The sequence below is a fragment of the Rhinatrema bivittatum genome, chromosome 7 (assembly GCF_901001135.1).
Source record: "Rhinatrema bivittatum chromosome 7, aRhiBiv1.1, whole genome shotgun sequence".
NCBI classification, from domain to species: Eukaryota; Metazoa; Chordata; class Amphibia; order Gymnophiona; family Rhinatrematidae; genus Rhinatrema; species Rhinatrema bivittatum.
In genome coordinates, this window is record NC_042621.1 from 116,637,475 (window position 1) to 116,653,715 (window position 16,241).

At 43.6% G+C, this 16,241-nt stretch overlaps 1 protein-coding gene across 2 annotated transcripts in view; it reads left to right on the forward strand.

Moving 5' to 3' along the window:
* The window catches only part of LOC115095397 (neurotrypsin-like), a 94,772-nt gene that overhangs the window by 15,975 nt on the left and 62,556 nt on the right, over positions 1–16,241 (forward strand). For both annotated transcript variants that reach the window (XM_029608974.1, XM_029608975.1), the window contains 3 exons: positions 5,155–5,293; positions 10,569–10,747; positions 15,495–15,642. In XM_029608974.1, the coding sequence (XP_029464834.1) occupies positions 5,155–5,293; positions 10,569–10,747; positions 15,495–15,642 (466 nt within the window). The remainder of the gene's footprint in view (positions 1–5,154; positions 5,294–10,568; positions 10,748–15,494; positions 15,643–16,241) is intronic.

Genomic DNA, 16,241 nt, shown 5'->3' on the forward strand with positions numbered 1-16,241 from the left:
AAAGGGAATGGAACAGCTCCCCTATGAGGAAAGGCTGAAGAGGTTAGGGCTGTTCAGCTTGGAGAAGAGACGGCTGAGGGGGGATATGATAGAGATCTTTAGGATCATGAGAGGTCTTGAACGAGTAGATGTGACTCGGTTATTTACACTTTCGAATAATAGAAGGACTAGGGGGCATTCCATGAAGTTAGCAAGTAGCACATTTAAGACTAATCGGAGAAAATTCTTTTTCACTCAACGCACAATAAAGCTCTGGAATTTGTTGCCAGAGGATGTGGTTAGTGCAGTTAGTGTAGCTGGGTTCAAAAAAGGTTTGGATAAGTTCTTGGAGGAGAAGTCCATTAACTGCTATTAATCGAGTTGACTTAGGGAATAGCCACTGCTATTAATTGCATCAGTAGCATGGGTTCTTCTTGGTGTTTAGGTACTTGCCAGGTTCTTATGGCCTGGATTGGCCTCTGTTGGAAACAGGATGCTGGGCTTGATGGATCCTTGGTCTGACCTAGCATGGCAATTTCCTATGTTCTTATGTTCAAAACGTGCGTCCAACCCCCCCAAACCTAATAGCGCCCGCAACATGCAAATGCATGTTGATGGCCCTATTAGGTATTCCTGCGCAATACAGAAAGTAAAATGTGCAGCCAAGCCGCACATTTTACTTTCAGAAATTAGCGCCTACCTTTGGGTAGGCGCTAATTTCTCCAGGTACCGGGAAAATGCTCAGAAAAGCAGTAAAAACTGCTTTTCTGTGCACCCTCCGACTTAATATCATGGCGATATTAAGTCGAAGGTCCTGAAAGTTAAAAAAAGAAAAAAAAATTTGAAATAGGCCCGCAGCTTGCGGGTCAAAAACCGGGCGCTCAATTTTGCCGGCGTCCGGTTTTCGAACTCGTGGCTGACAGCGGGCTCGAGAACCGACGCCTGCAAAATTGAGCGTCGGCTGTCAAACCCGCTGACAGCTGCCACTCCTGTCAAAAAAGAGGCGCTAGGGACGCGCTAGTGTCCCTAGCGCCTCTTTTTACCGCTGGCCCTAATTTTAATAAATTAAAATACTGTATCGCGCGCACAGGAGAGTAGCCTGTGCGCGCGCTGGGAGAGCGGGTGCTCGCCCGCTCTCCCGCGATTTTACTGTATCGGCCCAAAAGAGAGCTGAGAGGAGCAAGGCTCCTACAGAGGACGCAGAGAGTGACATCACAACCATGCCTCAGGCACCTGTGCTCATACAATGCTCCAGTGCAGATGTAAGGGGCCCAAATGTATTAAAGCATGCTGACCTTAGCACAGGCTTTAACCCATGTTTTAGAATACATTTTTTCTGTGAAAATTTAACCCTGCTGTTTATCAGGGTTTTGCATGGAAAAAACATGTGCTACAATGAGGGTTAAAGCCCATGCTAGGATTAACATGTGTAAATGCTAATTTCCTGTAAATGAATTGGTCAGCTATTATTGTACAATACAGGGAGACATGCTAAAGACTAACTGTTTTGCTACATATTTTTTGTCATGTGAAATTTAACTCCTGAGTGAGAGCAGGAGTTAAAGTTCACTGCAGGATTCAGCTGCTGATTGGAAGCCTGGCACTGACTATAGTCTATGTGAAGGATAGCACTTTCACCAGTTCTTTCATATCTGCCCCCTCGTGGCTTCACTGTTTCATCACCGGCAAGAAAGTCAGAATTTGGCCATAATCACTCAGCAAATGTCAAAAGTGTACACTGATTTCACTTAGGGGGTAGGGTGAGATCACGCTGGATGGACCTACGGAGGATATGAATTTGGCTCTGGAGCAGATTGAGATGATGGTGAAAGACCACAAATTCCAGAGACATCTCATCAGCAAGAGCGATATTAACTGCAACGAGATTAAGGAACTGTACAAGGTATCTATGACAATCCCACGATAATGAGAGGGGCGACCTAGTCCCTATTGAGGGGGATCCTCAGGGGATACAGCTGGCAAGAAAAGAGATGCTGGGGTGCCTTTCATGTATGGAGAAGGAACACACACCACTGTGTGTGGACAGAAGGGCGAGCGAATCCAGGATGTCAGAGATACATTCACTTATCATCAACTTCCCTAATTTGGCACATAAAAGCTTCAAGGCAGAGGCAAGGCCAGAACTGAAGTTTTTTGGGGATTTTTTTAGGGTGGGGGAAGGGGGGGGGGGGTGAATACTGTGGTCAGCCCTTTGCCTTGTCCCTATCCTATGTGGGTCTTCATGGCAGTGGTTACAAAACCCTTTCAATTTCTGGCAACACTCTGAATCTCCTGTCTTTTCACTGTCTCCCTGACCTGACTCTGCTGTTTCTCACTCTGATTTATACAAGTGTTAATCTCAAAGGCTGCTGAACAGCAATTATGCAAACAGGCTTCCACCCAGCTCAGGCATTTGTAAACTTTGAAGGGGCTGAGAGGAGGAGGTATAAATAATTACCTGCCAAAAGTAAACAAAGACTTTGAGGGCCTCAAACTTGTACATATCTAGCCTAAGGGCAATGGTGTTTCCCATTCAAGTTAGCTTCCTTAAAGGCACGGGGATCATGGGCTGGCAGTGATTCCAATGCCTCCAGACCTTCTAACTCCTGCACCTTTAAGGGCATGACTCCGATGGGATGTGTCCCTGCTGCTAGGCTTGGGGGCTTGAGCCGAAAGTGAGGAGAAACAGGTCTCTGAGGTCCACCTGTGCTACACCTCTGTTTTGAGGGCCCAAGTATGAGGTGGAGAAATGTACCAATTTCCTGCAGAAGATGGTGGTGGATCTGGTGGAAAACATCTATTCCGTTTCTCCACCCATAAGAACATCATTGGAAATGGAGGCATCAACTTTAAAAAGAACCGAGAAGAATGTAACACCAGAATTAACCTCCTAACGGCGAATAGCAACTCTGAGATGATCATCAACACTGGCAGGAGAGCAGACCTTCAGGCTGCTCAGGATTGCATCTTGGCTGGCAAATGTTGCACACCTCGCTCACAGGTGCCAAGGGCCGTTTCATAGACACATTCATAGAGCCACTTTTTACTGTGGATTTGCAGTTCAATAGCAGGTAAATGGCTCATGATTAAAAAAAAAGAAAAAAAAAAAAAGAATGCTTTTTCTATTTAGTGTACTTTTTTTTAACCTATGGGACATTGCATGCCAAACTCCTGTGGGGTTTGCTAGTTCTGAGTAAAATAAACCTCGAGCTAAAATTTTGCTCTGATTATAGCACAGGTTTTATTACATCATCCTCAAGGAGTGGAAACTCTACCTGACAGAGATAACTTAATATCTGTTGCACGCCACAAAATGAGAGAGCTGATCCCTCTACATAGCTCTAAGGCATCAGCCCCAGAAAAAGAGGATCTTGTGGGAATGAGCAGGCCAGCACAGGTTAGAAGGAGCAGTTGAGTCAGCTTTGGATTTTCATCTGCCATTGCAAAGTTTCACACTCTTCAAATAAACCAGTTTGACAGGCACCCTGCCTGATTTTGGGCCCTAATGCTGAGCACTAGACCCCTTCTATATATTTTGGATGTTTTGTGGATCAGTAAGTAAATTTAGCAAGCGCTGGAACTTAGCATCATTACAGAATATTTCAATATAGTGCTGGTACTCTACAAGTGCTCTGCTGCCATTCTCATAATCATCCAACAGTGATGGACATGAGATTTTTCAAGACTTTTTGTTGGAGACTCGGGTGCATTTAATGAGTTGTTAGTACTGAAAACACTGGAAAATCTAGCAAAATGTGGAAAGGAGGGAGAAAACTTCCAGGAGGTTCCAGCAAATTGGGGAATGGAGGGGACAGAAGGAAATGCTGGAGAATACAAGTAAAAGCAGAGTGTGTTTAGCTAGTTTATTCTTCTGTTTGTTATACATTTTATTGTCCTATATGTTTTATTCACTCTGTAGCCCCCTTAGCATAGGATTTTGTTATAAATGGAATATAAATCTTCTTAATATAAATTAAGGGAGGAAAATACAGGACACTCCAGTAGAACAGAGGGAAATGCTGGAGAATTCTACGAAAAGTAGGAAGGGAGGGATATAGGGAAATGCTGAAAACTCCAGCAGATTAGAGGAAGAAAATGCATTTATTTATTTATAATTTACATTTTATACTGCCCCTCTTTAACAGCTCTAAGCAATGTACACTAAGTAGCATCAATATCAAAAGATGAAAAACAAAAACAAACACCACATTAACACAACATTATAAACACTTACAATAACATAATAGATCAAGCAATAAAACCATAGCATTCAGAAAAACAACCATGTCTTACAGTGCTTTCTAGAACAACAAATACTCCTAAATTAACCCCAGCTCTTTAGGCATAACTTTTCAAAGTGTTGGACTTACAGCAGAAAAAGATCTCGTCCTGGTTTCAGCTAAACTCTGTTATGGAAGAGAGTTGTAATGAGAGATCTTGGTTCCAATGCAGCATTCTCCTAGGTGTATAAGCAGTCACTCTCTCAGCTAAACAAGAAGGTGTTTTCAGATAAATAGCCTTATAAGCCAAAACCAATTCAGGACACTCCAGTAGAACAAAGGGAGAAAAATGCTGGAGACTTGAAAGGTGTGACTTCGCTAACTTTCCTGACAATCTGCTTAAAAATGTTTTTCTAAAATGCACCAAATTATACTAATTGTGCCTACCCTAGTCAGTCTTCTGCCCAAGGCATTTGCTTATATCACTACTTCACTTAATCTAACTAAGTTGTATTTATTGGGGGGGGGGGGGGGGGTCTTTTGTTTGAGAGTATGAAGTTTTTCTTAAGAAATTTCCAGAATGCATTGAAACAGATGTTGAAAGAGCAGAACTGGCTCAACTCATTCTTATGACCTGGGGTCAGGTGGTCACCTTAAGCGCAAGAATAGGACAAGAGAGAAACCTTAAGATAGAGCTAACCTTAAGCAAGTGACCACTTATTCCTGCAAATACTATTGTCTAGTCTTGAGGTGAGGTAAGCCGGATCGTGGAGATCCACAAATAGGTCTGATTTTCAAAACTGGATCGATTCCTAATGCAGGAGATTCTCATGAGATTTAGGAGACTCAGCATGCATGGAACATTTTGCTGTTTATCTGTTTCTTGCTTTGCTAAGTACAAACTCTCAGAGGTGAGGGATTTTTGGGTATATGATTGATTTATTTATTTTGGAAGGTGCTGTCCGGCTGACTGGAGGGCATTCTCACCTCAGTGGCAGAGTGGAGCTTTATTATAATGGAATCTGGGGCACGATCTGTGATGAAGAATGGACAGACTGGGATGCCAGCGTGATCTGCAGGCAGCTTGGCCTAAGGTAAGAACATGAAGCATGGTTTGATAAATTAGAAGTGCTGCAGTCAAGGAGTTACAACAGCAATGTAGCCACTCATCTTCTTTGACACTGCAGATGGTGGTAGGGTGAAGGAGAATTTGTCCGTGGGTATCCTGTTTGTCCCTTTTTCCACTATATATATTTTTCAAAGGATGCAATGACAAATTGTGAAAGCCAATAGGCATGCATCTTTAAAAGGTAGCTCCACATTTTATGTACTCAATCTAAAGTTGCCTCTAAATAATATAGAACTATGCAATCTTTTTTTAATGTTATCTTTCTTTATGCAATTTTCAATTTAACACATTTCAAGGGGCATGGTATTCAGCTGGCAGATAACTTATCCAGCTAAGTAGTGATTTTTAGATTTAACTGGATAAGTTGTCTTTCTAAGTTAGACCTGCTCTACTTCTACGCAGATATTTAGTGGCATGGCCGTGCTGCTGAATATCCATGTAACTTAGCCATTTAGGCTTTAATATCTACCTCAAGAAATTTAATCCTCTTGAAGGAAATCCTGTATACCAGCATACATGAGAGAAAGGAGAAAGGTCTGAAGTTGTATAGTGAAATTGAAAGGTGACAAAGATCAATGTGTGCAGAGCAATGAAGAAATGGCAGAAATATTAAACAAATACTTCAGTTCGGTATTCACTAAAGAAGACCCTGGAGAAGGACCGCCACTGGTTGACAAGACTGTAGATGGGGTGGAGTAGATGACATTTCGTTTACAGAAGAGAATATATAGGAGAAGCTAGGAAAATTGAAAGTAGACAAGGCCATGGGGCTGGATGAGGTACATCACAGGATACTGAGGGAGCTCAGATGTGCTGGTGGGTCTGCTGAAAGACCTGTTCAATAGATCTCTGGAAACGGGAAAGGTGCCACAGGATTTGAGAATAGTGGTGGTGGTCCTGCTTCACAAGAGTGGGAGCAGAGAAGAGGCTGGAAACTACAGTTCAGTTAGCCTCATGTCGGTGGTGGGAAAATTAATGGAGATGCTTCTGAAGGAAAGGATAGTGATTGACAGTGGATTGCTCGACCCAAGGCAGCATGGATTCACCAGGGGAAGGTCCTGTCAGACAAATGATTGATTTTTTTGATTGGGTGACTAGAGAATTGGATCAGAGAAGAGCTCTTGATATGATTTACTTGAATTTTAGCAAAGCTTTCGATATGGTCTCACTTAGGAGACTCTTGAACAAAATGAGAAGCTTAGACATGGGCGCCAAGGTAGTGGCGTGGATTGCAAACTGGTTGACTAACAGAAGACAGCATATAATGATAAATGGAACCTACTCTGAAGAAAGAATGGTGTTAAGTAGAGTGCCACAGGGATCGGTTTTGGGACCGGTTTTGTTCAATATCTTTGTGAGCGACTTTGCGGAAGGGATAGAATGTAAAATTTGTCTATTTGCAGATGATACTAAGATTTGCAACAGAGTAGACATGCCTGAAGGAGTAGAGAAAATGAAAAGTAAGTTAAGAAAGCTTGAGGCTTGCTCAAGGATTTGGCAGCTGGGATTCAATGACCACACCAAAAACTCACAAAGCCCAACAGGTCCTCTCTTAAACTAATCAACAGAAGGCACTATATTTTTTCTTTATGTACACTGATGTTCGGTATTTTTCATTAGGCTAAAACATAGATTGTTACAGCCTTACTAGTAAATATACCGTTTAAAAATTTTTTTTTATTTTTCTTCCATAATTTAAAATTCTCTAATCTTAGTTATTGACCATCCATAAATGGTATCCCTCAACCAATAGCGTTTTAATGATATGCTTAAATCAGCTCTCTCGTATACGGTCTCCATCAATTGCCTATGTTGACAATAGTTTATATTTAGATGTTTGAGTGGGAGGTTTCCTCTCCTTGTAAAGTCCATTCATTATTGCAAAGTTGGAACCGTCAGCCAGACACTGGCAGTGTTTTGACCATCCCATCTTCATTAGGGACTAAGAGAGCTATATAAAACAAATTCTATTAATATCTACATAACTTCAAATCACGAAACTATCTTTCGCCCGTGTACATAAACAAATCAAAACTCACATTTTGGTTGACTTGAACCTTTTCAAAACGCCATGTTGCTATCGGACAACAGGTATGGGATACTATGCATTATTTAAATGAAAAAAGGACCAATGACCTATGACCGTTTCAGTGCGAGGCTATTGGCAAGTTGCTAATTCACTAGACCTATCTTGTGTTATTAGTTCTCCATCATGTCCCTGACAGACTGCTCCCCCTATGGGAACCCATTGCTGGAGACCGATATAGTTCTCTTTCACGTCCTTTTTGCATCGCTGAACAAAATAGATCCCCTGAGGTATTCACTTTTGCGTCCGCTTCCGCCTGCTTCTGCATAGAATGAGTGACCCATGTTGATTTTTGGAGTGCAAGTAAGATTAGAGAACTTTAAATTATGGAAGAAAAATTTAAAAAATTAAAAACAATATATTTACTAGTAAGGCTGTCACCAATCTATGGTTTAGCCTAATGAAAAATACCGAACATCAGTGTACATAAAGAAAAAATATAGTGTCCTCTGTTTGTTACGTTTTGATTAGCTGGGATTCAATGCCAAGAAGTGCAGAGTCATGCATCTGGGATGCAGAAATCCAAAAGGGCTGTATGTGATGGTCGGTGAAAGACTAATATGCATGGATTGGGAGCGGGACCTTGGGGTGATAGTGTCTGGTCATCTGAAGATGGCAAAGCAATGGGAGAAGGTGATAGCTAAAGCTAGAAGAATGCTGGAATGCATAGAGAGAGGAATGACCAGTAAGAAAAAGGAGGTGGTGTTGCCTTTGTACAGGTCCTTGGTGCGGCTTCACCTTGTGTATTGCATTTAGTACTGGAGCCTGTATCTCAAAAAGGATAGAGACAGAATGAAGGCGGTCCAACAACAGCAGTGTCCTGCTGCACGGCTTCCCAGTGGCACCCACTATGCAATGGAGAGGCAAGGTCGGCCCAGCCGGGGAAAGTGAGAATGGTGTTTTATGGGATAGCCCGCAGACTGCCAAACACAACAAATAGAAAGAATTAAATTAAGCAAAAGCTAAATAGCAGCAGAAACAACCAGGACAGACAAACACAAAATGCCCTAAGCCAGAGAATGTACAGTTCCCCATTGGTCTTCGCAGGTCTTCAGACACTGAACCTCATCCTCCTGATGCTGGCCAGCCTTTTGAAGGTGGCCGTGATGATGTCAGTGGAAGGGGGTGGGACTAAATAAATAATGAAAGGGTAAAATTAAGGATATGCAGAGGAAAGATTTTCATTTTGGTTTGTTTATTTGTTTCATAGATCACTCCATTTGTTTCATTAGTTTCAGATGAAAAAACAATTTCATGTATTTGTTTTATTTATTTCCCATTAAAGTCAATGGGGGAAGCAATGCAGCCTATTTTGAGCTTCAAAATTGTGGCTTTCTAATTAATTCTAATGAAACTTGTGGGGAGACAACATCAAAAGGAGGAAGAGAACTCCAGTTACCAAGACTGTGGCAAAGTGGTATAAAAGTGGCATGAAAATCCTAAGACATCATGAAGAGGGAGCAAAGGTGCATAAAAAAACCCTAGGCCCTGATAGAGGGACAAAGTAGCACAAATAGTGACATGAGAAATGCAAAGTAACCACCCACAGTGGCAAGAACACCCCAATGTGTAGAGTCTGGGGCATGGCATCAAGGCAGAGTGGCAGAAAAAACCCCAAATGTGTAGCATAAGTGATATAGTAGCAAGACACCAAAAGTGTAGCATAAGGGGTATAGCGGCAAGGAAGAGTGGTAGCAAAATTCCCAAGGTGTAGCATCAGGGGCATGGATGACAGCAAGGCAGAATGGAAACAAGATACCCAAAGTGTAGCATCTGTAGCAGGACAGCAAGGCAGAGTGGCAGCAAAACCCCTAAGGTGTAGAGTCTAGGGTATGGCAGCAAGGCCAAGTGGTTCAAAGACCCCTAAGGTATTATATCAGGTATATGGCAGCAAGGTATAGTGGTAGCAAGATGCCAAAAGTGTAGCATATGTGGTAAAGAAGCAATAAAGAGTGGCAGCAAGACTACCAAGGAGTAGCATAAGGGGTAAAGCAGCAACACAAAGTAGCATCAAGACTGTTAATATGTAGAATCTGGGGTATGGCAGCAAGGCTAAATGGTAGCAAGACCGCCAAGGTGTATGATCAGGAACAAGGCAGTTTCACCTTGATTAATTCCTCCATACTGTCTACTTTCCCTCTTCTCCCACCTTTGTTGGTCTTGGCTACTCAGAATTTCTTGGTTGCTATACTTACTAGTCTCATTGCAGCACTTTTCAATGGGCCACAGACTTGAATGGTAAACATAAACAAATAAAACTAAAATTTTTGTTTAATTAATGGGCACCCTTCAATTGTTTTGAGGTCCTCGAATGAATAAAAAATGGTCTCATTCATTGCATTTTATCCATTCATTTCAAATGAATGCACATCACTAGTAAAAACAGAGTGAACAAATATAGAACGTGTACTGCTAACAGTATACATGTGGGAGTGACATTCTCAGGGGCGGCTCAAGGCAATGTGCTGCCTGATGCAGGGACCACATGCCGCCGCCCCCCAAATTTAAATAAAGTAACCCCCCCCCCACAAAGACTCACAAAACCCCTGGTGGTCCAGCAGGATGCCAAGGAGTGATCTGCTGCTCCTGGGCCATCAGCTGCCCCTAACCAAAATGGCGCAAGTGGCCTTTAGCCACCATATGACAGGGCCATTCCCCTAAAAGACTCCAGTCTAAGTGATAAGAAAAGAAGAAATGGCAGAGATATGGGGAAAGGAGGGAGGGTGAAGAAGGTGGGGAGTACTAATCTCAAGAGAGATGTTGTAGTGGACTTTATGGAAACTAGATTATGTACATACTAGTATCTAACACTATGTAAATTTATGCAGTATTACCGTCAGTATAGGCCAATCAGACATAGCCTGTGCGATGTCTTTGTGATGTCATTATTGCCAGCATTGTGGTGCCCAGGTGAGAAAAGGATTTGCCCCTAGAATGTAAAATAGAAGTAAAAGATTTTCAATTTTCTACTGGAAATGTATGCTTTGAACTTCTAAATCACAACCTGACAATGCAAAGAGTGGAATTTTCTTCAAAATGAAATAGAGAGCACAATGCAATCACCTTACCCAAATCCCTGTAAAAAATCTGTGTTTATTTGCCTTCTCTCTTTCCCTCCTCTTTGTCTGTGCTCTGTCTCCTCTCTGGGAGTCAGTGAGATTGGCATGGCAGTGAAAAATATCAGCTCTTCCTCTCAACTGGCCCTCACCCATCTACACACCGTGACCTGTCGTGGGGATGAGAACATGCTGCTGCAGTGCAGCTACAGCAAGGCCGTGACCAGAGGCTGTAACCATGGAAACGCAGCGGCAGTGACGTGCACACCTCCAGAAGGTAAATCCACAGGGTATGGGTCTGATTCAGGGACAGCTTCCTAAAGGCAAGGTTACAGAGCTGAGAGCTCCTGGAAGTATCAGTGATGTCTCCGTAATCTTGGCCCCCTGCAGTGCTTAGGGGGCCATCTTTTTCTCTGTAGTTCTCCACTTCCTGAGAAATTGCCTCATCATGTCCCTTGGGCTTAGTTCAATCATAGGAGGCATAACAGAAAGAAAAGATGAGGAAAGCAGCTATAAGGGCAGCTCCCAAATGGTATCAGGCTCTTCCTGGGGAGATGGGCTCAAATCCCACTGTTGCACCTTATGACCTTGGGCAAGTGACTTTACCCTCTTTTGTTTCAGGTCCAAAATTAGATTGCAAGCCCTGTGAGGATATAGAAATACCTATAGTACCTGAATGTAATCCTCTTTGATGTACACTTTGAAGTGCTAAAAACTGGAATATAAAAATCTAAATATCCCAACTCTTGAGGTTAGTGTATTACAAAAGGGGGACACTTCCTTGGTGTATCTCTGTTTGCTTTAATTAATAAATTCCTCAATCAATCAATCAACCAATAAATAAATAAATAAATAAATAAATAAATAGATTAAAAAGTATTTCTTATGCACCTATCTACAAATCTATTGCTTTTGTTTTGGATTTTAGATTCAAAGAGGCCAATATTCAAAGGCATTTAGCTGGATAACTCACAAGCTAACTCCAATATTATCCAGCTAACTCCAAATATTAGGAGACAGCCAAATAAGTTTTTCAGCTAACTCTAGGCACCCCAGGATCAGGTCTAAAGTTACCTGTGAATGTATCCCTGGATAACTTTAGACTTAACCGGTGATAGTCTTTAAAAAAAAAAAAAGTATCAATTCCCAGCCCCCGATCAATGTGTAAAAATGTACCTTGCTGGATCAAGAACACCACCCCCTCAAATCACCCCAAGTACTGTTTAAAAAGAAAAGTAGGACAGGTCATCGCCAGCCTCCCCAATTAGACAAAATCTGAAATCAATGCCCCACCTTCTCCTTCCCTCCCTCCCTCCCGCCTCCCCCAACCCTAATCTTCCCCCTCACCTGGTGCCTTTATGTTATGGTTAATGGTGTGTATGTGGATCCTTGGACACTGTGGCAGCTGACCTCGCCCACGGGGGGCAGTCCCGTGAGGGACCACAGTGTCAGGCTAACCTCCGGACAGACAAACACAGATTTGAATCTTTTATTAAACAGTTTATGGAACCACCAGAGGTGGCAGTAGTGAGTAGTGGTTGTAGAACCCGGCTGGGCGCGTCTCTCACAGAACGCTGGAACAGCGGATCCTCTGTAGAGCAGTGCTGTAGTGGAAAGAGACTGAGAGTTATGAGCACACAATAAGATTAGCATTCAGAGTCCCAAGTAGAAATAGGAGAGCTCCGAGACAGGAAGAGCAGGCCCTCGAGGAGCGAGTACCTGATCCCTTAGAGCAGAGAGACTCAGTAGCATTGTACTCACTAGCAGTAGCAGAGATTCCACTAGACGAGAGGTCTGGCACCGGAGCAGAAAGCAGGCCCTCGAGGAGCGAGTACCTGATCCCTTAGAGCAGAGAGACTCAGTGGTGTTGTACTCACTAGCAGTAGCAGAGATTCCACTAGACGAGAGGTCTGGCACCGGAGCAGAGAGCAGGCCCTCGAGGAGAGAGTTCCTGATTCCGGCAAAGCAGTACTATAGAGAGAGATGTTATCTGTACTCACTGATGGTGACTGTAAGTTAGTTTTTCCAAGTAGAAGGGTAGAAGTAGCAGACAGCGACACAGGGAACATGGGCCCTCGAGGAGCAAGTACTGGTTTCCTGATAGCACCTGAAAGAAGCAGAAAGGCCCCCGAGGAGCGGGTACCCCATTAGCAACCCCGAAGGGTAGTAAGAGTTCCAGGGAGAGGTGAAGTGGCAGAGTAGCTTAGGAACGGAGAACGAATCCCATCCGTACGAATCCTGTTGCTAACTCAACGAGCTAGCAAATACTGTAGGCAGATATACCCTGAAGTCGTGATGACAGAACAGGGGGATGCCCCTGAGGTTCGCGCCAACGTGAAGATAAAGATGAGGGCGGCATGCGCACGCCCTAGAGGTACCTTGAAGGAGAATGGCGGGAGGCAGCACCAAAGCCGGTCTGGGGACGCCGGAGAGAACGGCAAGCAGACGCTATGGCGGCCATCAGTCCAAGGTGAGCGTGAGGAGCCGCAAGTAGAGAGAGGTAGGCGGGGCGAAGCCGTCGAAGACCAACGGAAGCAACACTTTAAAACCCCCTTTCTTCTACTGGGATCACAGTATGCTCATAGCACAAGTCCAGCGCCTTTCGGTCGTCCCACTGAATATCTAGGATATTATCTGGCTAACTTTAGCCATTTGAGGCTTTTTTTGAATATTGGGCTCAAAGTGTTTTTGTAGAATGGCGAGGGAATGCTGGCATATCTGGAAACTTGAATGTTTTTGCTCACTCTGAAAACTAGGAGTGACCAAGCATTTAATACCTAGGGTGAGGGAACTGCTTTCACACAAAAAAGTAGAAAGTATTAATTTCAATATATGCAGTTTCCCAAATCCTGTAAATACATTTTTCAGATCTGACAAAATTATGGTTTCTTCTTAATTAATAAGTAACAGTTTTGTACAACAGTCTCATGATATACTACAATCCTGCTCCTTATTGCAATCCTCTTTACAATATCTCCCAGATAATACCATAAGTCCTGGATTTGGAGTTGACCCCTCTGGCAGCTGGTGCTGCTGCTGTCCGCCTCTTGGATCCACCTTCATAATAGTGGCAACCATGCCATCAGTCCCTTGCTGTTCCTAACAGAATCCAGTTCACACAGACTATAGTGCAGTGGAGATTGGTTACTTAGCCAGATACCACCAAACTCCTCATGACAGCAAGTATTCAAAGTAAATAACTATGAGGTTTATTAAAGGGTATACAGAAACTAAAAGAAACATCAATAGGTTATATTGCAAATATTCAGAAACTAATAAAGAAATCAAAGCATAGTGCACTATAGTGTTTTACCACTAGAGGTCACTGAAAAAAGCAATGCAGAGTACAATATACTATTTTATCACTATGGGTCACTAGCACTCACTTGCTCAACCCCAAGCTCAGGGAAACACAGGAAAACCATGTCTTTCCCTGCAGATGAATCTTCCACATGAAATCTCAAGTGTAGCGTATGCTGTTTCAGGTGTTAACCGCAGCAGTTCAGTTAATCAAAAGTATAATGTGTGCACTGCAAATTTAAATTCCACAGTCCAGGAGTCTCAATAATATCTCCTGGACTTTGAGACACAATTCTCTAGAGAAATAAATAATTTGCCGAGCTTTTAAACATGATTCCTAGAGAAATAATATCCTCTGGACCCTATCTATCCTATATAATAATATGCAGTGTTTGCTGTTTTGAGAAACACTCATGTACTTGTGGCATCTGGCCATGGTACATGCTTGTACGCTCAGCCTGTGGGGCTGTGTCAAGTGAATGGCCAAAAACATGATTGATGCTGACATGCTCCAAACCAGGGTCAGCAGCAGAGACAGACTGGGTAAGTGGGGAGAGAGACACTAGTGAGGGTATGAGGCAGAGGGATTAGTGGAGATGAGAATGGAGAAAGAGACTGATGGTGAGAGAGACTGGCAGGAATGGGATGAAAAGAGACAATGAGCGTGGTGGGATCAGAGTGGAGGAGAGACTGGAGGAAGATAGACTTGGGAGAGACAGAGGTAGAGGGAGAGACTGGTTGGGATGAAGGAGGGGTGGGAAAGCTCAGCATTAAGCAATAAGAATACCCAGGTCTCAGTTAGCGCACACCATAATACACAATAACACACAGCACATGAGCACACTCATTATGCCTTGGGTCTGCCAACATTTTGATGTTGGCAGACCCAAGTACAGGATCATTCTTGCCCTTTTTGGATAGGTTAAGTTGGGGGATGTGGGATAAGTTGGGGGCACAGGTGGAGAGCTTTTTTAAAGTTAGGGGAAAGGGTTCATTGGCAGGGGATGGAAATTTGCTTGTTTCTTTATAGTGTGTGCTACTGCAAAAATAAAACAATATTTTGAGGTCCATATTCAGGCACAGTCCGGGTAGCAACGTTAGCCGGATAAACTATCTGGCTAACTTTGAAGGTATATTCAATAGTGCAGCCGCACCATTAAATATAGCCAGCTAACTTTAGGACAGCTCTTTGACCCGACCCGACTTAACCAGCTAAGCCATCTGGCTAGCTCTGAATATCAGAATTAGGTGGCTAACTCAGCCGGCTAACTCAGCTCCTCCCAGTTACACCCCTGGAACGCCCCTGACTTATTTGACTAAAATCTAGCTGCCTAATTTATTAGCCGGCTTGAATTTAGCTGGATCAGTGCCCAAATATTAATTTAGCCAGTAAATGCTTTAGAGTATGGACCTCTTTGTTTATCCATCCTCAAAAGCATTATCTTGTCTTGTTTTGTTGACATTTCTTATGTTAACTGAAACAACTGCACATCCCTCATGTGCTCTTGAGAGTGGCGAGAGATAGCCTGTCCCTTCTGAGCCCACTGCTGGAAGCACACGAGGCAGCTTGCCCCTTATGCCCCTATTCGATGGTCTGGAGTAGTAGTTTACGTTGACTGCATGAGCCAGATCTGTTACAAGCCGGTAAGTGACAGACATGGCGGCTTGGGTCCCTTTGTTTTTCAGTCTAACAGAGCTCTTCTCTTCCTTTTTTTGAAGAGCAGGTTTAGAGGCCCCTCTTCGGCTGGTGGGAGGCAAGGAGCTCTTCGAAGGCCGAGTGGAGGTCTTCCATGATGGCAGGTGGGGAACCGTCTGTGATGATCGCTGGGACGACAGTGATGCGGAGGTGGTCTGCAGGCAGCTGGGTCTCAGGTAACCTTTAGGCTTTACAAACTAAAAATGAACCAATGCATTCTTAGCTTCAGTCACCGGAAGTGTGGGAGAAGAAGGGCTAAAGGGTAAATGAACTGCAGTACTCATTCTTTGTTTTTATCGGTTTATTCATATAAGCCCTGTTGGCTGAATTTGCTGTTATCTGGAAACCAATGTAATGTCTCGTGCGAATGTCGGTATAGAAAAATGTTAAATAAATAAATAAATAAATAAATTTTAAAAGGGTTACGCGCGCCAGGCCTATTTTAAAAAGGCCCGGAGATGCGCATAAAGCCCCAGGACACATGTAAGTCCCGGGGCTTTACTAAAGGGGAGGCCTGGGGCGGGGTCGGGGAAGTCTGGGGGCGGGGCCAGAGGCATCTGACAGAGCGGCCATTGCCACTGTGTTGGAGGATCGCGTGCTGGCAAGCTGTTGGTGCACACAACTTGCGCCTGCCCAGAGGTAGGCGCAAAAGGTAAGATAATAATTTTGGGGGGGTTAGAGTAGGGCTGGAGGGGGGAAGGTTAGGGGAAGGGGTGGGAAGCTTAGGTTAGGGGGAAGGGAACGGGGAAAGGCAGCGCGGCTTGGCACGCAGAAG